At 43.9% G+C, this 26,540-nt stretch overlaps 2 protein-coding genes across 2 annotated transcripts in view; one reads left to right on the top strand and one right to left on the bottom strand.

Moving 5' to 3' along the window:
* On the bottom strand, positions 1–24,307 carry dipk2ab (divergent protein kinase domain 2Ab). Its single transcript, XM_083672494.1, has 4 exons — positions 23,873–24,307; positions 17,197–18,081; positions 5,269–5,572; positions 1–2,524 (listed from the first exon to the last, which is right to left on the bottom strand). The coding sequence occupies exons 2-4, from the start codon at positions 17,848–17,850 to the stop codon at positions 2,184–2,186; spliced, it is 1,299 nt and encodes a 432-aa protein (XP_083528620.1). The 5' UTR covers positions 17,851–18,081; positions 23,873–24,307; the 3' UTR covers positions 1–2,183.
* A 1,603-nt stretch (positions 24,308–25,910) lies between these two features.
* Positions 25,911–26,540, top strand: part of LOC310814454 (sodium/hydrogen exchanger 9-like) — a 57,340-nt gene continuing 56,710 nt past the window's right edge. Inside the window, exon 1 of the mRNA XM_083683872.1 lies at positions 25,911–26,098. Within this exon, the coding sequence (XP_083539998.1) occupies positions 25,951–26,098 (148 nt within the window). The 5' untranslated portion in view covers positions 25,911–25,950. The remainder of the gene's footprint in view (positions 26,099–26,540) is intronic.

Genomic DNA, 26,540 nt, shown 5'->3' with positions numbered 1-26,540 from the left:
TAAGTATATATATATATATTCATATATTTTAATATTTAAACCCACTAAAAAGTTGTAAATACAACTTTTGAATGAAAGGCACAGTAAAATCAGACAATGCTGATATAATACTCAAATGAAAAATTACAGTACAAAAGCGGACAGTTATTTACGCACATACAAATCCCTCCAACTACTGAACCCAGAGGGAGTCCTTCAGGCTAGGGAACAGGGATACCTGATACGACAGGAAAGGGGGATTAGAAACAAAACAATAGCCAATAGCCAAACTACTCTTTATTGCTTTTCCAAACCAACAGGGTTCTTTCAATTATCCGGGAACTGCAAAAGGACAAAAATAAACTTCTCTATTTGCTAGCTATCCCATAAATGTTTATTGAGGGAGGGTAGTATTGACTGAAAATGATTATTTGACTCTGTCTAAAGACAGTGTAGTGCACAGCACTCCAATGGACGTTTAGCTTTTGTTTCAATACGCCAAGGCAGATGAAATCAGAGAGTTAGATCCATCACATTCCATTGCCAAATGAAAATATATTGTTATTATGTTTTAATATATTGATCCACCAAGTGTAAAATTAACCCAAATTTGCTAATTTGTTGGAGATTCAAAAAATACAGCACATTTAAAGCTTGTCTCAACATGATGCTGAGTGTTGAGGACGTTGTTTAATATTTAACAGAATATTAAGAGCTTGAAATTAAAATGTGAGGAAAAGAATTTAGTTACAGAGACAGTAAAGTAAAGAACCCTGTAAGTTCAGGATACGCATTCCCTTTTTCAAACAGTAGTTAGTGTAACTGCAGTGGAACACCTATGGGAAAGCTAGACAATGAGTCATTTATCAATTACAGCCAATTAGAGACTCTGGCACGGCAGTCCACTGCAATGGCATTGCTCCATTTACACTGAATGTGTCTCAATTCTCCAAAATGTCTTACTTTCCATCACGGCCACAGATTTATTTTAATAGGTGAAAACAATATGATGTTAAACGATACAGTCATTTCACTTTATAGTATCAATCATCGACGGATGATCGTCAATGGAAGTAAGGGTGAGGAAACAGAGAGAGAAATGTATCTGGGAGTGAATTCATCTTGGCCAACCCTTGGCTTACCTTGATTCATACAGTACAAACATCAGGGGTAAAGATCCTACGCAGATTGTGTTTACACTGAGGTTCCTTTGGGCAGTTCTAGTGGAGTATCACTGGAGGGAAAAGCATTGCTCCTCAGTACTGTGGGGGTTGGGGGGAGGGGTTAGTGTTACATATAGCCTCTTTGGTATATGCACAACATCTGCATCAAAAGGACCACCACAGTCCTATAATCCCTTTTTTTCTATTCCTATGTACACTCGTCCATCTCGCTCTCTCACCATCTATAGAAAAACGCTGATTTCCAGACTCAATGGGAAATGAAAATCGAGTGATTGATAAGAGTAGGAGGAAGTTAGACTTTTATAGCCGTCAAGGGTTTTCCCTCCCCCCCGCCTCCACCCCCTCTACCTGCTGTGACCAGACCTTTCAAGCTGCCTGGCTGTGGGAGATTTCAGCTACCTCCCCTGCAGCCCCGCGAATAGAGGTCACAACAGAGCAAAATGTAAACGTGCCTTCTGAAAATCAACCCCAAACAATGAGCACAATACATGCTGGGGAAAAAGGTGATTCGATGTTAGGAAAACAGAGTCCTGCCAGAGACAAGGTCTGGCTAATGGATGACAACAGAGTGAGCAGACGAAATTATTGGCCAGAGCCGTGTGATGGTGGTGTATGGATGCCCAGAGCTACGTTAGCCTAGCCACTTGCTATAGCTCCAGAGGAGCCCTGATGTACACTCAGTCCTCCCCCTGGATGGTAGCCCCGTCCTGGGGTGTAAGTGTACTCTTAAAACCTCTATCCTGGTCCTACTGGAATCACCTGTCCAACCATCTTATTCACATCAGCTACAAAACAAAGTGAGGAAAATGTAAACCAAAGGTGACAACCTTTAGAGTTCAGTTTCAACAAGTCCTAGTGAGGGATTTCCCACACTGCTGCCATGTCAACAGGAGGCATGAGATTTTGTGGACTTGTAGTAGGACGGGGAGGCAGAGTTCAAAGTTCATGGTCCAGTTGACGGTCAGGTCCTATCTCAAACCCAACCGTTCTATAGGCTAATGCTAACATTAGCTCTGTTCATTACCTAGCTGTGGTGGAGGCGGCAGCTAGCTGGGTGAGGTACTCGCGCAGTTCCTTGGCCGCCTGGAAGCGGCCATAGTGCTTTTTGGGGTTGGTGCACTCGTCCAACAGGGCTTCCAGCTGGCCGTCTTTGGCAATTTGGGTGGGGGGGTCGTGGAGGAGGCCGCCGGTGGTACCTCGCCACGTAGCATAACGCGATAGAAGGTTCTGGCACACAGCGTAGTAGTTGTGGTCCACGGTGACGCGGTTACACAGGGACTCCTTAGAGAAGGAGAGGCAGGCCTCCTTGTCGCAGTCCTCGAAGCGGCTCTCGTACCACACGTCGTAGTTCTCTGGTTTGTCTGTGGGGAGAGAGAGATGAGCAGGTAGAAGTATGACTAGGAAGAATGCAACATGAGAGCCAGTCTATATCTAGTGAATTCACGGATCCTCATTGTTGAGGGGCAATTAAATAGAGTTTCTATTCATGTACCAAACAGACTGCAATGAATTAGAATTTATGCAAACCTTGATAATAAAGACTAATAATGGCAACTTTATGGAGGCATATCATAATAGTGGCTAGATCTTTCGATCTACACTTGGCTACCATAATCAACCAAATGCGTTTTCAAGTGAAATGAATGAGAGTCAGAAAAAGAGACGCATGTAAATAAACTCAACAAGACCAGATCTTGAATAACATCAGAAGGAGAACTCTGTCTCTCAGACAGTTATGACAAACCTACAGCCAATCGTGGACTTCATCTACCATTTTATTTGACAAAATGGACCCCTTCTCTTTTTTTATTACACAAATCAGTTTGGGCACTTCTTTAGTTCATTTTATATGACTTTTCTGTTTAGAGACTTGGGCTTGTGAGAGGGGGAAAAAGAACGATGAGCGAGTTGTTGGAGTTGCATTAAAAAGCAGATCAATATTGGGGGGAAAAAACCCCTGAGGATGCAAACACATAATCAGTGTATCAGCGCTTCTAATGCAGTCCTCTAGCCCAGTCAGAACAACTCAATCAAACATCCACTGCTGCTCCGTCAGCTGGGGGCCTCTCGCAGCCCCCTGTGGTGGAGGGGCCCTTCCAGCTTAATCAGTGGGTCTGATGAAGACGGATCTGCCCACGCTCGATACACACACACAAGGTGAGGAGTGGCAATTAATGTTTCAGAGCCAACCCATGCATCACACATCAACACTGACTGACAGACAGCATCAGGAGACGGCCCTGTTCGCACAACACACAGAACCGCAAAGGAAATTGTGTGTGTGTGTCTGTCAAGTTATATATGGGATGGGTTCATTCTCAAGGACAATGATGAGTGTAGCAAAAAAGTGCTTTTAGCTTTCTAAAGGCAAAAGAAGTATGCATCTATCTACTCCCATCTCACTCCATTCCTGACCCAGGCCCGGGAAAAATAAAGAGAGAACATTTCCGAAGCAAAACAGATCATTTCCAATTCAAATAGCTTCTGGAGCTCCAGATGAGGGAGCTTGGTTTGTCTCGTTCTCCCAGATATCCAGAACCTACATGTTAAGAAGCCCAAGGCCTCACTCTGTGTGTGTGTGTGTGTGTGTGTGTGTACTTCCATGACAAGAATTTATTATATTCACCATATCGACTAACAACGTAGTTTGCAAAATCTACTAGCCAGAAACATTCTCTCTCAATATGAATGCTTCAAAGAGAGGAAGAAATGCCAGGCTGTTTTTGCATTTTTGATTTGCAAGTCAAATTGCCCTCTATTTAGAGACAGATTCATTCTGAGCTTAATCTCTCCTTCAATCTCAGCTCTGATTATTGTTGAATGGAGGCTCCTACAGAAATGGTTACGTTAGCCAGTTTCTGCTGCCATCCAACACATTACCCATGACCTCATATTCATTAGCCACCTCATCCTCTTCCTGCTGGGTGTTGGCACAAAGACTCTTGGGGCTTAAAGTGAGAATGGCCAGGGTAAGCTGCTTGAGTTGTCACACACTAGATGTGTTGCCTCATAAAGACAGCCTCAACCTTTCAGGCAGATTCTCCCAGTTTAGAGAGGGTGGGGATAGTGCAGATCAGTGTGGCTTTTGGCTATGAAACACAAACACGTGCAGACGCACCCCCCCCCACCCCCCAGTGATACTCTATAGGCGCTGTCTGATTTGTTACACTGAGGTATGGGCACACAGAAAAACAAATAACCAAGCAAACACACATGCAGGTGCGCATGCACACGAACATGCATGCAGAGCGCTTCCATCTGCTGTTTGCCGGTGACAGACCTTGTACTTTAGCCAGCGCTTTATCTCTTATGTGTGTGTTTGTCACGATACATCCAGTCTCTCTCCCACACATACATGGACACACTGTACCTCTAAATCTGTCACAGGGCACAGCGCTGGCACCTCTCCCCCACCGACACAGTTTATCATTTTAATAGGATTGCTACAGGGGGACACATCGAAAAGGCCACTCTCTGGCCTTTCCCCACCCTCAGTAGTAGTGCCGGGAGGAGGGTTAGGTGTCACGCAACTAGGGACATTACTTCTGCATGCAAAAGATGGCTCAACCAAGGAGGAAAACGGCTCATCTCTTTGCCATCAGTAAATGTAGCCCTGATTGACAAATTGGGGCAAAGTAAGCGTGCTACTGTGAGGATCTGTGGGTTGTTGTGATGGTGGCCTGCATGTTAGTCATGTAGCAGAACCAGGGAGATAAAACATCATTCCTAGGGACAGGGCGGGCGTGGAAAACAGCTTCCAAGATCCCTCCAAGCCCAGGCCTAGATCACATGCCTCGTTGGTACTTCACAGGAAAGTGTGAAACATATTATGCTGATATCCAAAAAGATTACTCCATGTGTCAAATATTTCAAGAATGTGATAATATAAAAGTTAACGGGCAAGTGAAGAGAATTTCTGTCAACGTCACATTTTCTATTATGTCTGCCACGCAGAGGAAATGAATAAAATCAATGCAGCAGAGAGCAGGTGGTGATAATGACATGGACAGAAAAAGATACAGACACAAGGGCACAAGAACACACGCACACAAGCGGTAGTAGTCATGGTGACAGAGAAAACTCTCTCCCTCCCCTCCACACTCACTCTGTTTGATCAGCCTCTTGTCGGCCACCAGCACATTCTCGGCGTCGACCACGATGACCTTGCCGTCGCGCGGCCCCACCGCAAAGTTGTCGAAGCTGACGTCCAGCAGATAGAGGGCGAACTCAAAGTCGTTGTTCGTCAGCTGCTCGGCGATGTCCATCAGTTGCCTCGCCAGGTCCACCCTCTTCTCCCAGGGGGCATTGTAGAAGCTCCACAGCTCCTCGCCAACATAGTTGACCGCCACCACACGCCCGCACGCCCCCAGGTACTTGGCGAATGGCCAGCCTTCGTCAGATGGAAAGCTCTGTAGGGGGGAACAAAGGGACATTTTGTTTGAAAAAATGGAAGACAATATTAAAAAAGGAGCTCTGTACCCAGCGGTGCACTGTTGAGAGCAAGCCTGGCGAAGTAAGTACAATTGTACTTTTTATAACATTGTACAATTTACAACCTGTATCCTGTGCATATGACCAATACATTTTGACTCGGCAGTGCCTCTCTGGAAGACAGAGAGAGAGTGGCTGCGGTACTGTGATGTCACACAACATTGTCCGAGAGAGACTTGACTCTCAGAAATGATTTTGGGTAACTTGCAGAGAAACCACAGAAGCCCAAGAAGGGCACAGCATAGTGGTGCATTCGAAGAACAGTACAGCATTCTGGAAATAATATAAAAAGAGCGGGAGGGGAGGAGGGGTTGGTTGTTGTAACAGATTGCATTTAATAAAAAGAGAAAACCAGTTCATGTAATGGCCCCGTAGCTATTTCTAGTGATGTACACTTGTGTACTCTATGGCTGTAGAAGTGATATGAGGCCATATGTTGTGGAGGGAGTTAGCGAAGAGGGCTAATGCCTTGTGATGCACCAGCGGGGTAATAGAGACGGCAACGAGATGTTATTGGCTTTGTGAGTTGTTACTGCGCTTTGGTGAGGGTCCAACAAATAATTGCTCTGTGAAGTTAAGACATCCGGAAGAGCATAGTAACACTAAATTCAACTGGTTGCTCTGCCATTCTAGATTTTTTCCAGTGGAATGTTTTTCGGTGCAAAACTTCAACTTGGTCTCTGAATCTAGAGGCTGAAACATTGCAGTGATGCACATCCCTGCGCGCACACACACACACACACACACACACACACACACACACACCTCAAATGAGGCGAGTGTGAGGCAGCTGTGGTTGGCGAACAGGCCAGGCCTCAGAGGAACTGGATTGAGTATGTCTCATTACCGTTCACTCGCTTTCGCTCTCTATCCCGCTCTCTACCCCTCTCTTCCTCCCCCTCGCTCCCTTTCTTTACCAGCATGTTACATAGCCAAGACAATTATAGATGAGAGTGGGAAAATGAAGGGAAAATAAAGAAATAAAAACACATTTGCCTGAGCCCACCTGAGTGCTGCTGAGAGCTCTGCAGTCTGTTATACTAAACCACTGTGCCATTCCCTTCCTTAATGAGAGGCTACATTTCCAAACAATCTCTCTCAACCGCCAGCTCTACAGCAGACTCTACAGGAAGCCAATGAGGGGTCATGTTTCACTACCTACCTTATTGAAACCCAATACGCTGCTGGTATGATTGCATCATAATCAAAGAATACCATGACAACGAAGCTGTTAGAGTACAAATATAAAAGATTGGATTGGAAGCTCCACAGAAGGCATGCACATAGAGCTATTTCTTGAGCGTAATAAAATATTTTGATTTGATAGTCGAAACATGTGTACGTAGCTAACGTGACCACTCGCTAATATTGGTGAAAAACAAGTTTTGAATATAAATCTTCCAACCTGCAAACGTTCACACAGTCTCCATTTCTGGGATGATGGGGAAAGTGAAATCATGAACACTAGACAATTGTATTACGGTGGGATCAAGTTTGACAGCCACATATTAGCATTATCATGTCATGGTTACATGCGTGTCTTCAGTGATGTTCCATTTTACCAGCTTATAGCCTCCTAGATACAGCAAAAGACACAGAGTCATGCAGGTACGGTGTAAATAAGCGTGAATGTTGGGTCTCACCTTACCAGTTGTGGTAATCCAATACCCCCTTTAAATGTGTGCAGAAAAAGTGTTCAAATATGCATGGGCCTCTCTGTTGAAACTTTAATAAGACACAAATTATTTAAAAACATTCATTTGAACATCACCACACACTGCTGCCCTCCATCCCAAAAACAGCTGCTGGACTCCTGCCACACTGGTGAATTGTGGGGTTGAAAGTGGTGGACGTGCTAAACAAGCGATTACTCAGAAAATGTCCGATTAGCCTCCGTTTCTCACTTCACTGCTACCACTTTGTCAGGAGTCAGGTCATTTTACTAAGGATTTAGTTTGCTCTAATTTATGCTGCCGTTGAGCCCCCCTACCGTGTTCAACAATTGAGTTGTTCAGAATAAGACGTGAGCAAGCACAATGTAAAATGTCACGCTGTATTGTAGAAGATGACGCAACAGGCTGAATCTCTGACTGTGCTTTCAAAAGGAAAGAATCATGAGTAGGCTAGGCCTATAGATACATACAACAACGGACATCTACGTATTCAGCGTTATCAACTGCAGGGCCTACTTTGCTTTAAATAATAATAACTGGAATTTCCACTATTCACACTCAGCACATGCATATCTCAATTTAAACCTCAACAAACTGCTGATCATCATTCTGCTATTGTTTTGATGTCTGCCAACATTCTTCTGATCTAATGTATTCATCAGTGTAAAAATGCCCAAGCTAATCTACAGAGGACAGAGGGAAGTTGAGAGAGAAGAGCGGCCTTGTCAACAATCTCCCTGAGGTGAGTCAATCAATGCTGGGCCAGACAGACTCTGTCTGAACACTGTTCACTTACAGCATTTTCCTGTCCCTGTCTGTTTAATCTGCAGGGGTCACCACATCATGTTCCAAAAGTCTAGAACAGCTTCCTTACCTCACAGTCTTCCCCTGCAGGCAACAGATAGACAACTGTTTGACAGAGGAGCACAATCTGATTGGAGACCTAAAGTTTTTACACTTTGCTATAGTAAGGAAGATTAAAAGTAGGATTCCACTCTAGAGTATTGAGACATGGAGTCCAATGCATTTTTTTTAATAAAGCAGGATTAGAGACTAGGCTAAATATCTAACGTGGATCATATTTTCTGGATCAACTAGAAGCTGGATCAGTTGTATTAGTCTCTATGACCCGGATTCCCAGCTCTCTTAATACACCCGCAAATCCAAAGTGGTTTGAGCTTGTTTACGAAAGTTAGCCTGCCAGCTTGATAGTTAAACTTGCATTGTGAAATGGCCCCATAGGGTGGATGAAGAGAGAGTGAGAGAGAGAGAGTGAGAGAGAGCATTTGATTCCTTTTCAGCCACTCAACCCACTCCATAGGACAGGGGGAACAAACCAGTGAAATAAACCAGTGACCCGCCTGCTAAATATGTCTCTCCTTTGTTGTCAGGCCTCATGCGTTGTCAACGGTAGCAGCAGCATCAGTGGAGTGATGGGTGAGGGATGCCCGAGGGCTACTCTCTGACGCTGTCAGCAGCTGTTATGAAGATGCCTTTACATCCTTCATGCCCGGCCCTCTACTCTATACAGCCATCACTCCTTCATGCCAACACTAAGGTCACAGTGGTACAACTAGTTGGACAGATAACAATATTCTCACCGAGTACTGAAATATTGTCAAATCCAGAATATGGTGAATTTTCAAGAAAGAACCAGGCAGTGCGGCTGTGAAAAAACTAGTCAGAGAACTCGACACGAACAATACAGCGGGGTTGATGAATGCTTGGTGCGTCCAACCAATCATTTTCTCTTAGCGCTCTTTAAAAAGGTAACTGCAGAAGTCATTAATGTCTGCAATGAGGCGTTGAGAGGGTGAAATAAATTGGAAAGTGGAGCCTAATATTACATCCACTGCACTTTATCCCCTGAATAGACTGGAAAAGAGAGTCTGGGATACAGTTCAGCTTGCTAGGCTTGTCTTCTCCTTGTCTGGGCTCCTCTTCAGTACCCGTCAAATGTGCTGTGGCTGGGTCGGAGGGGAGTGTAGGACTGCACAGGGAGTGATTTTACCCATATCCTTGAAAACCTGGCATTCAAGTGCTGAAAACGCAAAATTGGCAATGACACGTTACAGTGGGTTTCACTGCTCTCTGGGCTGGAGTATTCCCTGCTCTTGTCAACTAATAAAAGAGCCTTTCTCCTCTGCATAGCAAATGTATAGTGCATTTTGTCAGATGCATCTGTTATTGACTAAGCATATTCCACCCTTTTCTTGGAGAGACATCATAGCTAGAAAACAAACAAGAACATTATGAGAGTGATTTGCAGAACTTACAGGAACTGGTAACTGATATATAGCCTACAATCTTGATCCAAATCATTTGCTCATTTTAGTGAGATTGCATCCTGGGCTCTGTGTTCTCCCTTGCCCCCTTCTCCATACACGTCCCCCACCCCCTCCTGAGGGGGATGTGAGTGGACTGAAATGAAACAGGGCCACAGACAAATGGGCAGCCTCCAGAGGAGAGGATAAAAAAGTGGAGCGAGAGGCACAGGAACACACCTGCGTCCTGACATCTGCTGACAAAGGCATGCCCTTCTACAGGGGCACTCAGGGGAGCGTGTGTGAGACCGTGTGTATAGCCAGTGTTTTGTGTGTGTGCGTGTATACACACACAGGCTTCGAAAAGTATTTGGACCCCTTACATTTTTCCACATTTTGTTGTGTTACAGACTAAATTTAAAATGGATTAAATGTTTTTTTTTTGCCATCAATCCACACACAATACCCCATAATGACAAAGTGAAAACACGTTTAGGAATGCAAAATTATTAAAACTTAAATAAAGAAATACCTAATTTACATAAGTATTCAGACCCTTTGCTATGACACTCTTAAAATTTGCTCAATTTGGTTATAGACCAATTTGCCACTTGGTGATAGACCAATTTTGTAGAGTGACTAAGATTATGTTGTCCCATCGACTGTGCTTATTCATATATGATGCTACCCCATATATATATATATATATATATATATATATATATATATATATATATATATATATATATATATACACACACACACACACAGCCTTCGGAAAGTATTCAGACCCCTTCACTTTTTCCATATTTTGTTGCATAGCAAAGGGTCTGAATACTTATGTACATGAAGTATTTCTGTATTTCAATTTGAATAAATTGACTGAAATTTAAAAAAACGTGTTTTTGCTTTGTCATTCTGGGGTATTGTGTGTGGATTGATGGCAAATTCTTTTAATTTAATCAATTTTAAATTGAGTCTATAACACAACAAAATGTGGAAAAAGTGAAGGGGTCTGAATACTTTCTGAAGGCACTGTGTGTGTCTGTGTATATATGTATATAAAAACATTTGGTCCCAAGGCACAGCTTCTGCAGAACGCAATAAATGTTCCATCTCTCCCTAGCGCAGGCATGCACCACTAAATACTGCAGTGTTGATGTATAAATAAAAGTTCAAGTTAAGAGCTACCTCATCCCTCATCCCACAACCACAACCACTTCTCGCTGCCCTCATTACAGACAATGAAAATTAGCAGTTAGCAGCGAACGCCATTCATGTGTGCAGCTAACACTTCCCTGTTAAAAACCCAGGGCAGGGTGTGGAGAAATTCTTAGCATTTTCTACCCTTGTCAAACTCTGTGCTCGACAACAAACAAGTCTGGACAGAACTTTTCTGTACTCCTTTGAGTCCATGGATCACAGGAGTACAAAAATCAGTGCACCACCACCACCACCACACACACACACGTGAGCATGTAGCAAACAAACTCACCAGCCCCAAAACGCACATTACACAGTTCAATACGTTTATCGAAGGGGCTTAGAAATGAGTCACAGCCACAACCTGATGCAGTGGACTGTAGACCTGGTGAGGGTTGTGTCTGGTACCCCCTGCTCGGAATTAAATGCCAGGCCTTTACTTTCCAACTCTTCCGTTGACCTTGTGTGTCTGGAGAGTGCGTGGAGGCCCCATCTGGCATTTTGCTGGCCATTAAAGTTTAAAGCCCAGTCAGCCCACAGCACGAGACTCAGCCCCCACAGGGGAGGAGCGCTAGGCTAACTCCTCTTCCTGGCAGACATCACACTACCCCCCTCCCTCTCTCTTCTCCTCCTCCTGTGTCCTTCTCCCTCCCCCCTTCTCTAACCCAACCCCACAAGACAGGGTGGCTCAGCTCATTCTGAGAGAGAGAGGAAAATGTGTATGAGAGAGAGAGACAGTGTGATAAAAAGAAAGACAGTGTGCATGGCTGTGCTGTACTTAGTGCCCACTTGCATGGCCTCTCTCTCTTTGTACCAGACTTGGTTCAGAGTATACAGCTGGAAGCAAGTGTCTGTCTGCATGTGTGAGAGGAAACGTACGTATTAGGGATGGGCATGATTAATCGACGATCGATTAATTGATCATTAGAATTTCGTCGATGACATTATTTTTTTAGTCGATGAAACTAGGCTTCGCGTCGTGCCAAACAACTCCCCTTACCTGTTGTAAAATCAGCGAAACCCTCGGCCTCTTGGGGCTTATTGCTTAATTTTACCACACGGGGGCAATATTTGAAAAAAACGCCACAGGCCTACTCAGTTACCTGCGAGTTTCCGTGTATTTCAAAAGTAATCATGAAGAGGTCACGGCGAAGTTTGGTGTGGGACCATTTTGTTTTTAAAAAAAATTGTTTAAAAAAAGGTACCTGTGCATCACGGCAACGTCGGTCCCCTCAGAGCGGGTGTTTTCGGCGGCTGGACTGACGGTCACCAGGCTGCAGTCGCGTCTGACCCCAGAGCATGTTAACATGCTCATCTTTCTCAACAAAAATCAGTAGACTGGTGCTGAAGTTGTATGTGAGTTACTGGTTATTTTTTATGAAGCTTTGTTAATAAGCCTAATTCATTGTTGGGTAGGCTAATCTCCCTCTTTCTCGACTTGGTGCCTTTTTTGATAGTTTTGAGTTACATTTGGCAAAACCTGTCCGACCTAAGTATTATATATTTTTGGTTAAGTTATTGTTTAACATGATTATATATATTTTTTATATTATTATTATTTTGGAAAAAAAACGAGGGTCAGTTGTGTTTATAAGCACCGGCTTAGCTGCAGGCTCCGCTGCTAGAGCACAGCAGCGCGTATCTTCAATTGAACGGATCCGGTTTAACTGCCACAAGACTTGTTCATCTTGTAAGTTTAACTGCCACAAGAGTTGTTCATCTTGTAATAAAGATCTCAATGAGGAAAACACGCTGTGTTTTTGTATTTTCATTGCATTTTGAATATAGCCTATAAATAGTGAATTTTAATATAAAAATATTAATGATTAATCGAAAATCGATCGTTAATTCTCCCGACGATCGACTAAGACAATTTAGTCGAATGCCCATCCCTAGTACGTATCTGTGTGTGGAGAGAGAGAGAGAGAGAGAGATAGGGTGGATATGTGAGAGAGAATGACAGAAAGAGAAGATAAGAGGATGAGGGAAGGTGAGAGAAAGAAAGGCTGTTCGCATGATTCAGTATGCGCATTCATAGCCCCATTGACGGAAATGGGTTAGGTTGGTGCTGCATAGCCCTGTTCTGGGGAGAGAATGGGAGCAGGATGAGAAATGAGAGCACAGGACAGTGCAGAGACGAGTTCCTCCAGATGCTGCCATTGGCAGACACTTGAAACCCTGGGCCGACCCGTTTCTAAGCCGCAGTAAATCCTCTCTCCTGGAAGAAGGAATCGTATCAAGTCATGGGTCGGACCATGCGCTGTGTTGACTCTCAGAGTAGGTGGCATTACTGGCCACCGGAGTAGAGCAACCCAAGCGGAACTTGGCCCAAGCCCTGAGGGGTTGTGGGTTCGAGGGCTAGTGAAAAGCTAGGTCTTTGTCATCACAGGTGCAATAGGCAATATATTGTACACCCGTGGTAGCTCTTTAACTACTCTACTAACAATGTGTAATAACACAAATCAGTGAACTCCATATACCATGTAATAACCTGAACTATGTAACATGCATTATCACACACGTACAGTGGAACTTAATGAAGTGTTACCATTACAGTTGTAGGCTAAATGAAGTAGGCTAGCCTATGACAAGAGGAAGGAGGTATGTGTAGAGGGGGACTGGGCCTCTTGTTACCCTACCCCACATTACAGTCTGTAAATGGGGGCTGAGATATGTGAATGGAGTGGCCTTCTCTGGTGGTACGGTGCTGTGAAGAAGCATTTTAGGAGCTGGGCACAGGAGGGTAACAGCAGGAAGAAGGGAGATAGAGAGAAGAGAGGCTACAGGAACAGCCACGGGCATTTACCTAACCAAACACAGCTGCTGTGTGTGTGTGTGTGTGTGTGTGTGTGTGTGTGTGGAGAGGATTAGGCTAGCACGAGCAGTCTGGCCCATTCAGAAGGGGAAAAACACACCACAAGGGCTCTGGCTGGTGCAGCCAGCACACACATCCCCTCCCTTCACCCTCCTCTCCCCACGAGGGCCTCCATCCAGGGAGGGCAGCCAAAAGAGGGGAATCAGGCCCAGATAACTCCCTGTCTTATCCTAACAGGATTCAGTCTGTACACAAAGGCCTCCAAGAATAATGAAAGGGGGTTTGGGAGCACTTGAGCCAGGGTTAAGCGCTGTACACAAGCCCCACTCTCATGCGCTTGAGCGTTTGAATCTGCCCGACCCAAAAACAAAAGATGCTAATCGCAGACTAGCCACTTAAATACTATTTGCCAGTGGACCTCAGCCACCGAGTAGGCCTGCAGGCACAAGGAAGTGGCTAAAACTTGGACAGTGAGTGGCGTCACTGATCAAATAAAACAACTTCTATAAAGAGATTTATATGGTTTACTTTGGGTTTGTTTCATAAAAGGGATGAGCATTAGGCCTATATTAGATTACACTGAGGCTCATTAAATCAACAGCACAGCAAAGGCGTCCTTTTAAAAATGCAAACAAGCAGACAGTGTTTGTTCAAAGCTTTTGCAATGTTTACTTTCACATTTGCATTAAATGCTGGTGTCGAAAATCTTGGGAGGATAAGCTGGGGTCGTGTCGAAACAGCTCCACGAAATACTTCCTAGTTCCCTTTCAGTCTCTCTCTCTCCTGTTTTTGTTCCAGCATTAGAGAGAAATGTGTGTGTTCTTGGACTACAGAGAGTATTACATGAAAGTAATTTTTACGGCTGTTTTCTGCTGTCTCAGTGTCAGGTGAGGCCAGGGACTGGGGGAGGGGGCAATGGTGGTGGGACGGGGGGAGACGGGCGTCTAGAGAGCACAGATCTTAGTCTGGAGGAGATGAGTGCACCCTTGACTGAGTTAACCCCACGGGCCTGTCAAGTCCTATTTCAAGCTTGACTAAGCAGACGGGACTTGGGAAAAGAGAAGAGGGGTGCTCGTGCAGTCACATGCTCCTGGCTAACTAGCCCAGACCCAATGATTCGGAAGAGAGGGGTAAATTGCACTAATTCAAGGCTGGCCCATCCTAACCAGAGGCAGGAACAGCCTATTAAACATGACCATCACCTGATGCATCACTGACTTTGCAAGTCAGAGGAAAACCTACAGACTGTGTCAAATGCAATTTCAAAAGAAAGTTTAACTTGGAGAAGAAAAAAAAAACACTACCCATAAAAACTGGTGGGAAGTGTAATAGGTTGTGTCAAAGTTAAGGGACATACTGCCCAGCAAACTGGCAGATAAATATTTTAAAACAATTGTTATTTGAGTAAGAAAAAAGAAAGAGAAACTTTTTGTGCAACTCTGCAGTGCACAAAAAGAATAAAGGTGTTTTTTGTTCAGGTCCAGTTTGTGAAACTCTAGAAGACATGCCATAAAAAACAGACATGTTGGGGCTACTGTTTCACAAGGATCTCCTTGTTCTGTTGCCTTCGCGCTTTGTCTTCTGAAAATATTTATTCCCCAAAGCCAAATTGTCTTCCACGTGACGGGGAGAAAGCAGGGAAAGTGCGCCTCTATTCTACAGAGCACACAGAAAACGCGTTGTTGGCCAACCTCAAAACAACATGGCAGATTTTTTTCCACTGACAAAGAGAGTCTGGTTTCTCACACAGAAACAGGGCCGATTTACTGCCTGTGGCTTCAAAAGACTGGAAGCAGAAGCCATTCTAGTAACAGTGCAGCTCACTGAGCAGAGTACAGCAATGTTAGTCACATTATTCAACTGAGGGAGAGAGAGAGAGAGAGAAAAAGGGGGGGGGGGGCAGTGATGAAACTACAGTAGCAAGTCTAGAGACAGTAGCATGAATTTAGCTTGAAAGTCATATAGGCCAGATGGACAAATAACATACACAACAAGGTAAAATGGAGAAGAGATAACCACATCATCTTACACCAATCTCCAGTTGGGGTGAGACTTTGGTGTTTTAGTAGTAGAGTATGTCTGCAATCTCTACAGACACCATTCATTCGTTACGGTCTGATGCCAACACTCCCCCATAGGGTCTCACAGTCTCTCACTACCCCTTAGGTGCCTCTCCCAGCTAAACAAAGCTCCCCACGCAGTTTCTCCTTGATTCGTCTTACCCACAATCCCATGCTATCCTTCCTCAGGGTTCCTACCTATGCCCACAGTTCACAAGTTCAGGACCATTTCAACTACTCATGAGTCCCTGTAAACACGCAATGGCAGATCAGATGCAGAGGACAAGTCAGTGTGTGTGTGTGTGTGTGTGTGTGTGAGAGAGAGAGAGAATGAGATGGGGAGGGTAGATGATTCACCAAGCCTTTGAACTGAGACATAATGGCATTAAAATGCTGATGGAATTATCTGGCCACGGTTTGTAGAGCAGACACAAGAGAACGGGTGGGTGAGAGAGAGACCGACCACACAAGGCTAATCAGATTTTATAGATTGGCGGGACTAAAGGGCTGATCTCCTTTTGTCCTCCCAAATGCCTGGAGGTGTTGGGGGCTGTGTGAGGGATTGGAGGTCATCTCAGATATTGAATGTCTACACAGGCTTGTCCTATTGTTGCTCTGACCCTTCATGAGACATGGTCAATGCCAAATGAAATTGCAATTGATTGGCTGCTTGTAAATCAGTCAGGGAAATGGATGTGGATAGTGGTACCAAAATATATATTACCGCCATCTCGACACGGAGTATGTGGTTGACAGGTGATAACATACTGACTTGACGTCAAATGGAAGTATTATGCGATTCATTACTTGGCCTAAACACTGCTCATCTTACCAGAGACACTCATAACAAGTGTTGTCCTTCAATTCAATGGTAGTTTAAATGTCTGTGTTCTGATTGTTGAGGGATAGATATGATAAAAACTAATTTCCAAAGACCATCCACAGATGCACCCTGAATTATTTAAAACTACCCTAAATGCACTTAAATATGCACTTAAATATGCAGGACTGCCAGACAAATCCTTGAACCTTAGGGAAGCCACAGCACTTAACCCTTTCCCATACCAAGCAAGGACATATTTAGGCTAGATGAAGAAGATGCAGATTTCGGGGTGGGTCTGGTGGCTGGCCTAAGATCTATGGCATAGGAAGGAAGGATTCCCAGCCTGTAATTTACTGAGGGTTTGGCTGGCCAACTCCCAGCCCTGCACTATACTGACAGGTCCTGTTCTCCTGAAGGCTCTACCAAGGGCACTATAGGCACAAAGCCTTATCATCCAGATTAAAACACCTGAGGCAGGAGATCAGTTGATAGAGCCGTGTCAAGACGTGACATTTTCACCTACCGCTACTTAGGGGGAAGGGTGGGACAGCCTAACAAGATTTGGCTTTCATTGGTTTTATTGGAAATGTTGTCAGCAATCCAGAATGTTTTATAGTGGGGTATTTGCACAATCATTGTTAATAGGGTAATCCAGAGGAAACACTGATTTAGGACGTGGGAGGGACAATAAAAAGCAAATCTACCTGAAGTACGAGTGGCTCTGGGTTGAACGCCAATGTCATAAGCAGCTGCATCCTCTCCGTGTCCTTTAGGTTCTTGAGCAGGAAGCTGCCAGAGTCTTTGGTCTCTGCGTACCTGCGGACGACCCGGTCCAGCAGCCTCTGGGAGGGGCAGTGCACCAGGTCCGACCAGCCCTCCACCACCTCCGGGGTGAGCAGCCGGACGTCCCCGTTGAGACGGGCAAACTCAGTCTTATACATGGCCTGGATGAGGTCGCAGCGGGGCCGCCCTGTGGCCCTCTTACAGATCTTCTGGTCGATGTCAGCCAGCTCTTGATTGGAGCCCAGGCGCTTGAGCACTACCCTGCGCGTCCCTTCCCTGGGCTCACCGTACTGGGCAAAGTAAACGTTCTTGACGTTAAAAACGTCCAGGAAACGCAGACGGCCCCAGGTCTCAAAGGACACCTGGCCGTTCATGAACTTGCGGCACCAGCTTGTGCCGAAACAGGCGGGGCACTTGTTGAGGTTGATGAAGCGGCGGTCGGTGAGCTCGTTCTTCTGGAAAGAGGCAAACAGACTGTGGGTGTTCATCAGCAGGATGACAAACAGGCCCACGACCAATAGGAGCTTCAGACAACGGTAGAGGCGGCCCAGCTTGAGAGGGAGGAAACGCAGCATGTTGGGGCAGGATGGGGAGAGGGCTCAGGAGAGCTCAGGGTGGGGGGCTAGGGGGGGTGTTGAGAATATCGTCGGGGCAAAGCCTCACTGCCTCTCCGTCATGGTGTGCTGGGGTGTCTTCTAGAGCGTCTGGCAGGGGCGAGGTTGGCACAGTAGCCCCATGCCAAGCTTTGGCAGTGGCCTGTGAGTCATGTTCTCCCCTCGGTGTGTGTGAAAGCTCGACCAGCAGGCCTGAAATCAAACGGAGAGAGAAGGAGGGGAAAGCATTACACCAGGGCAAAAGAAAAGGCCACATTTCACAACACTTCAGACATGGAATATGGCCCTTTTGGTTCATGGATAACCTATGAAAAAAGCTCATTTTCCATCTCTGGACTTCAAACTTGAAACACTGTGCTAACATACACACCTCCCATAAAACAAAGAGGCACTTTCTGTGGCATATGAAATTGTTTCACAAATTGGAATTGCTCGGGTCATTTGAGAGAATTCATTACTTTGAGCAGAAACGAGATGGCCTTCAGCCAATACAATAAAACCTTCTGTACCAGCTCCCTCTTTCTCCCTGGGATATAACTTCTAACAACCCACGATAAAAAAATTATAATAAATAAAATAATGGAAAAGGGAGGAATAAAGTGTCACTGATCGAATTAAGAGGCAATGTACAACTTCTTTCATCAGCATCAATAAACTGGTCTGAAGATGATTCCTCAGAGGACTCAGTCCTGCAGTTATAGTAGCATCCATTTCCTTGCTTCTGTGAGACCGTGCTGAATAAAACATCTTTGCATACTGTAAAGGTAATGTGCCACACAACCTAGTCATATTCGTTCTCCCTTCAGACGGAAGAGACCCTCTGTGCATTGTGAAGAGAACCATGCCGAGCATAGTTTAACCTTTGATCAGAGTTGCCCTGGTTGGTTTTAATCTAGCTTTGAAGTTGTCTCTTTGAAAGTGGCTGGTGTCACTAAAGTAACGGGTGAAAAAAGGGAGCGAACTGCTCGAGGCATGGTGTGAATGCATCTGTTACCCAGGTTCATGTAGGGAGTCATCGAAGCAGAGCCAGGGGAATGATAAGAACTTAGCATTGGGAAAGGAGAGGGAAAAGATAGGGTTTAACAGAGCAACACCAGGGTATTACAATGGCCTAACAAAGGCTCAAAAAACATCTGGGTCAAGATAGTCTTATTGCAGATCAGTACAATATGGTTCTGTCAACTACAAAGTCTCTTTTGTGAAAATAGACAATGGTTTGGACCATGCAAATTGACGATCCTCAATTAGAGCTCATTAAGACATGCCTATTAGAAGTACTGACTTGAGGCCCCAGCTAACAGGGAGGCTAGCTAGCATGATTAGCGCGTGTCGATGGTGTCTGAGATCTGAAGTGACATTGGGCTTAGAGCAGCTAAGCGAGCAGCAGCTAAGAGAAAAGAGTGGCAGAGAACAAGTCATACACACACACACACACACACACACACGTCTGAGGACTCCAGCACCAGGGCAATAGCACAGAAAACATAACACATTACTGGGGGGGATCTTCAATGCTCTATGACGGGGGGGAGGGGATGTTTAATGTTATGTGACAGACTTTGCTAAGGTATGGTGCAGCAGCTGCTCTCTTCCACTGCTCCTCTTTGCTTTCCTTACTCCACACAAATGAGTTCTCTTATCTCCGTACATTAGGAGAGGAACCAGCCTTATTTCCCATTTGCAGGTCCCCCGAATGACATTTCATTGAGAAAAATAATTTCTCAATTTCAAAATACAGGTGAGATCACTTGGAAATACGACCTACAGCACAGAACAGTGAACCAACATTTTGGTATGTTCCATAATACTCCCTGCCAAAAAAAAAATGAAGGGGGGAGAACAGGAAAACACAGTGATTTCATGCGATTACATTCTAAATGCCTTGCATTCATATTCAGCAGGCACAAAGGTGATTGGAAGAAATAGGGAGAGAAAAGAGTGCATGAGGCAAAACCCCACATTGATAAGACTAAAAAGGGATATCTGCTTTCTATTACAGTGAGAGGAGCTGATTGCTTGGGAGAACAATTGAACATCCTCTGCACGATATGATCTCTATTCAAGTGCCATTTAGCATCTGACACGGGCACTGAGAGCATGGATCCAGCGACAAAGACCAAGATCAGGAACGCAGATCTGGGTTCAGGAAGGATTAGTGCCAAGAGAGTGAGGTAACCTTTGCCTGTCTGAGGAGATGCTTCAGCCTCACCTATGAACCCTCAAGGTCTGCTGTGGCGAGTCAGGGCACGCTGGAACAAGACCTGAAACAGACCTACACTCTACAAGAGTAATGAGATGCATTGGCTGGCTGGCTGACTGCTGCAGATTACGATGAGGCTATTTGCCAATTCTGAGAGAAAGTGTTAGGCCATTGCATAGGGAAGATCACCTGCATTATGTCAATGGCCTTGCTAATCACTAGGATGACACGCTGGCCTTTCAAAAGATTCATTTGAAAGGCGTACAATTTTGAAACTGAAACTTGTTGAGAGAGTGATTGTGGATGACTCTTGTTGATCTCTAACCGTTGACCTGTGCATGGATTAAGACAGGATATTACTGATTAAACATGTTAGACTAGTTTTAGCCTATAGGCTATTTATTTTTAATTGTACCCTATTTCTACGATATATATACACACATTTGTAATATGGACACGTAATTACTGTCAGAGAAAGAAATATGTGTAAAGGTAGCTCATATATCAGTATGGAATAGGTTCAATGCAACTCCTTGATTGATTCCAGACGCAGCTCATTCTAATGCAGATGTGCTCAGTCCTAATTCAACTGCAGTGAAATTTAAAGCAATGTTTTTATTTGGACCAACCTCAGCCTGCCCACAGACGTTGTGTTTTAAATTAGGCCTCCAAGGGCCCCTGGTTGTTCCCCTCCTTTTCCACCCAGAGAGGGGTGGAGGTAGGCAGGCAGCCCAAGTCTGAGGTTAAGGGCCTTCGCATCAGTGTGGAATACTGAGGGGAAAACCATGTTTGGAGCGAGCACCAAATTACCTCTCATCACACAGAGTTGCTGCCAGAAAGTAGGGTATAAAGTTTCTGAGCACACTCCCTCACTAAAGTATGGCACTGAATGCTGCAAACGAAGAGGCAAAGAAAGGACTGGTATCAAAGGGGGGCATGGGAGATGAGTCAAGCATTCAATGTTCAGAGTTTGGCAGATGTTAAGAGTCACAAAACGGCTCATTACTGGGAAAGACAAGACACAAGATGAAGCAACGGGACACACGTCAGCTTAAAACAGAATGACAAAGGGTGAGACGAGAAGATGTGCAAAAAGAAATTCTAGTTCACTTTGTCAAAATCATCTCAGATTTTGACAAAGTGATCTGAATAGGGAAGAACGGGGAAAAATTGAAAATATACCTGAGCCTTTGCACTGTTCTTTTTGTGGGAGACCACGGGTTCAGATAACATCATGACTAGGCTACTCCCCAGCTAACCATTTCCCTCTCAGCACCTGAGGCTGTTCATCATTATAAAATAGAGTCAAGCCAGAAATGAACATGCTTGAGTAAGAGAGAAATAGTGAGTGAAAACAAAGAGGGGGAGAGAGAGTGCATAAGCCAATATAATAAAGACAGAAAGAGAGATAAAGGAAAAGTAGAAGGTAGATGGGGACAGTGATCAATTGAGCGCAGGGGAGAAATGAAGAAACTGTTGTCCATCTCTGAATGAGAGTGGATTCACTATTGCAGTATTATGAAGAATTTGCAATGCATCGTGGTCTAACCCTAACCCTAATCCTTTCCCTGCCTTCAATTGCATTGTGCAGCAAGAGCTAGAATGAAGAACTACAGTTGCCAGGGTTATCGACTGGAGGAGTCAATAATGTTTGATCACAAAAACATTCATCCACAGCCGAGATGCCTCAGTCCGGCAACCGCGCAGACAATGATGGATGGATACATACAAACGACAGGAACGAACACACGCCTAATGAAAAATTGAGTCCTCTGAATATAAGCACCAATTAGTGGGGTCCCAAAACAAATGTTGTTCCATTTATCTGACGCTTGAACCAAATGCTAGCAGTTTTAATGAGAATATCAATGTATTTGCTCTAAACTACGGCAGTCATTTGGAGGCACCCTTGAACTTGAATGACAAGCCTATATCTAGTTGCTGATACAGGGTAACGATCTACAGTCTCCAGCAGAAAATGTCAGCAAATAACATTCCTACAGTTTGCCTTGCGCATGGAGGACCAGGATTTATAGAACATCCGTCCTTCAGATGAGACTTTAAACCAAGGTCCCGACTCCAGAGTCGTTAAAGATCCCATGGCACTTATCGCAAGAGTAGGCGTGTTAATGCCGGTGTCCTGGCTAAATTCCCATACCATCATGGCCACCTAATCATCCCCTGCTTTCAATTAGCTCATTCATCCCCTCTCCTCTCCCCTGCAACTATTTCTCAGTTGTTGAAAATCAGAATACGTTCTCAGTCAGCTTGTCTGGTAAAATAAGGGTTAAATAAATAAATAAAATAAATTTAAAAAAACATCTTATAGCTGAGCAGTGAGACATAAGACACACTACTCTGTTTCTGACAAGCAGTATTATGCAGCCTGTATTCACATAATCAAGGAATTCAGTTCCTGTGGAAAGATCATTAAAATGTCTTATCCAAGTAACTGCATCCATAGACACTATTAGACAAATGTATTCTAGCCTATTTCAACTTCTAGCCTCCACGTCAATTGATTTAACAAAGTGAAACATGAAGCTGTCCAAACATTAAGACAAAACTGTACTTCTCCTAAGGGAGCTTTTACCTATTCCGGATTGTCCCCCACAGAGAGAGCTGAGAAACTAAGCCCAGTAAAATCAGCCAGCACCTGAGTTAGCTCAGCACATCAGTGTACTTTCATAGTTCACTGGTCAGTCAACCCAGCACAAAAAGCCCCTCTGTTAGTGTCCTGTTGTGGAATAATTATTCTTAGTTTTCTACAAATTGACCTGTTAAAGCATATCTCCATAGACTTATGACATGCAAGGCTTGGTTTCTCCCTCAAAGAGCTAGAATTAATGTAGTAACCTATTTTTTCCTCATTTGGAAACTAGGCTAAACTGTGCATTCTTATTGTATTGGGGGTTACAAGAGACGCGTAATTTGTATGCATGCAGTTGTGTTGATATTGCCAATTGCTTATTTTTCAGAGAAAGTTATTCTGCCTACTGACTTGGGCGCGCGCACACACACTTTATTTTTCTCTCTCTCTTAAAAGATTAATACAAAACTCATCTGCGATCGAATTCGAGGTCGGCTAAATGGAATCCTGTTACGTTGTTTCAAGCGTCTGAAAACAGTGCCAAGAAATTGGATACAATCAATGTAACCTAAGGCTCGTTTCTTTAATGGCCTTTATTAAGGCAACATTTAAATTGCAATGGAAAATATGTCAGAAATATCCCATTATAGCTGATCATCATGTCAATAAGTTATGCAATCATTATGACCATTCTAATAGGAAAACTATACTGCCTTCATGAGGCTGCTATGCATCCCGGTCGAAAGTACAAGACCAAGGTGAGATCGAGTCATGATAATTGTTCATTGTTAAGTTTATATATTAAGTCTACGACCATCTCTTGCAACACTCAGATTAGGTACTCTGACTGGTTATTTGGACTGTAAATTGTTGTCACTATAAATGAAGTAATTTTTTTGTATGCAACTTGCTTCACCTGTCAATCTAATATCAAATGGAAATTATTTTAACTATAACATGTAGGCAGTTTCTACAAAAGTGGCGGAGTGCTCCCCATTTCGTCACCCCGCATTTACTTTTAACACCGCATTTGACTCATGATGAGTATACTTCACAAACTGAAGAGCGACGAAGATCGATCATGAAGCGATGTTTTAACTATAAATTTAAAAAAAAACCGGCAAGCTTGACAAATATTAATCAAACTGTTAATTTGAAGGTCAATAATGAGGAGTAAGAACTGTCAAACAAACCTGTATGACTTTCTTCACTCTGCGTCCGTAAGTGTGGAGAATCGCTTAGTGTTCAGTTTGTATCATTCTTCAAAGTTGGGACTACTTACTGGGCAGGCGATGGTTACTTTGTATCACGAGCGACAATACAATAAAACGATACGACGCTTATTCCATGCACGATGTAGATCCCTATCAAGAAAACTCGCACGAGCTTCCCATTCCAAGCCTGTGTTGGAACTAGCCTGCTAGCCTGGTGCTAGCCAGTGAAATAAACAGTTGTGATGTCGGCTCTTAACTCTTCGTATACCAGATCATTCCCGATTGGACCGCTGCGGTGCTTTTCACAAATAATATCTTCTTCTATGTTGTGCATTAGTATCCATATTTGGCAGCTTTCGGTGTGTTCCTTCGTGAACGCAAAAATCGGTTCTCCTCTCTCTGTGGCTCATTCCTCTTCAACACCACAATAGATTCTACTTCGACTTTTTCCAACGCAAACGATTAGTATTTACGACATACATCGTCTGTTTACGACAGTGGTTGCTAGGCGATTATTCTAACGTTGTCTCCTCTACAACTCCTCCCCCGTCGCCCACTGCTCATATTTTCGTATTTAGATCTGTTGTCTTGTGGATTTTGAGGGGTCGAGTTAATATTTTGAGTAAGTCCGTGCGATAAAACCAGAAACCATGGTAGTCACCTTTTAGCAGGTATAAACTTACCCACCATTGCAAATTGTAATTCCAAATGGTTTACTGTTTCTCTTCTGAGGCAGTCACAAGTTTGCAGGTGTAATTTGTGTGAATGTTATATCGTTATTGCTATACAGATTACGTTTCTTATTAGTTATGTCATTCTTTTTGTGTCTGTGAAGCGGTTGAAATATATGCAAGTTAGACTTTAGCATGCTTGTACACCCTCAACTTGGAAATTATTAAAGGGTTACAGGGTTTGCTATATGAGTTCAGTTTTCATTTCATTTTGTGTTATTGGGCTATGATTCTCGAGCAGGCGCCATTCCTTGACACTGTGACGGCTGTGGAAGCATGTGGTCCTATCCCAGAAGGCTGAAACTGGGCCAAAATCAGGAGTGGCACTGGCAGAATTGGACAGAATCCCAAATGATGAGGGCGCCATCCAGCAAAAATAGTAACATCTGCGCAACCAGGGGACTGCAAAGGGAACTGGCAATGAATATTTAATTGGGTTGCAAGCCTTAGGCAAGTTCGATCATGGTGCTTTGGAAGATAGCATTAACTTGAGGCCTACAAAACTCATTACTTCGGTCACACCACAAAGGCTATTATGACTAAAAAGTCCCTCCTATTTTGTTGTTTTTGCTCTATGTTTTTACCATCTCTATACCCAATTCAAAGATTAAGTCATTCAAAGATTACATGTTTTTTATAACAGAGCAATTTCACCCCAACTTCTTGAAATAGACCTAGTAGGTGTCTGACAGGAGAGGCTGGTGGAGGCAGAAATTTGATACAGTATCATTCCTCATTCCATTCTATGCATTGCAATGTGCCTGTCCTCCGATTTCTGCCTCTACCAGCCTCCCCTTACCTCTCACATGTTGTGGTAGAAGTGGGGTGTAGGACTGACTGCATTAGTGAACGACATTTAGAAATATTTTTTGTCGAAAATGATTACAGAAAACCACCCAGTTATGTTCTAATTCCAAAATCATAATAACCCAATTGTTCATTTGATACAGCCAGAGATGTTTGCAGTGTTTTTGGATAGCCCAAAGATATATGCCACTGGGACATGGATATATATAAGGCACGTTTCAACTCATCTGAAACAAATACAGAATTCAGGCTGAGGCTGTGCTGAGACGACACACTCGAAAATGTGTCATGAGTGCACTTCTGTCAGTGCATGTAGGCCTACAGTAATACCTCCGTTGTATGTGTATTATTAATGATTACCTCCAGTGGGCCTATTTTTGCAGTACACCATTACTTTGTATTTACCGCCATCTAGTGGGAGCCCGCGAGCCTACTTGGTGTAGGATGCGGATATAAAATCTAAGTTGAATGTACTGTATAGCATCTGTTATTGCCGAAAGTTTCACATCAAATTAGAAAATGTGGTCGGCCCTGTCAAAACACAGACAAGACAGCGCGGCGTTGGTCTTTCTCATTGCGTTATTGATCATAACCATACTAACTATGTGGTTATTAAAACGACGTCAATTTCGATTCATGCATGAAACTGGAGGGGCAATGTTATATGGTAAGTAACGGAAGTTAGAAAGACATTCGATCGCTCTTTCTGTATAAAGTATGTTTTTAATAATTACAGAATGTCAAAAAGTCACTTTTTTCATTCATTGTAAGGCCAAGGCCTATAGAGGCCTATTGTGCAACAGGTGGGACAGTGCACATGCCTATATATAATTATTGTGCTGCGAATGTGTGTCCCCTTTCTCTCTATTGTAAACAATCTTATTTGTGCTCTAAAGAAATGTAATCACTGGACACCAACATAAGGCCAACATCATTTTAGAACTGTTTCCATCTTTATTTTCCAAGAACCGAAAATGTCTGTACCCCATGGTTTTATCTAATTCATTGTTATTGAGGATACCTTTCCTGGGCCTAGTCCAGGGACTATATTCCCCTCCTGTGACCCCACTACTGTAGCACACATTGTATAGATGATCCCTGCAATTCTC

This window comes from Argentina silus (assembly GCF_951799395.1).
Source record: "Argentina silus genome assembly, chromosome: 1".
Lineage (NCBI taxonomy): Eukaryota > Metazoa > Chordata > Actinopteri > Argentiniformes > Argentinidae > Argentina > Argentina silus.
This window is presented reverse-complemented; position numbering and strand designations above follow the sequence as displayed.

Excerpts from the sequence above, each read along its gene's own strand:
- dipk2ab (XM_083672494.1), bottom strand. The coding sequence starts at position 17,850 with ATGCTGCGTTTCCTCCCTCTCAAGCTGGGCCGCCTCTACCGTTGTCTG. Across the intron at positions 5,573-17,196 it reads CAGAGCCACTCGTACTTCAG|AGCTTTCCATCTGACGAAGG; the intron begins GTAGATTTGCTT and ends TCCCCCCTACAG. Across the intron at positions 2,525-5,268 it reads CAAGAGGCTGATCAAACAGA|ACAAACCAGAGAACTACGAC; the intron begins GTGAGTGTGGAG and ends CTCTCCCCACAG.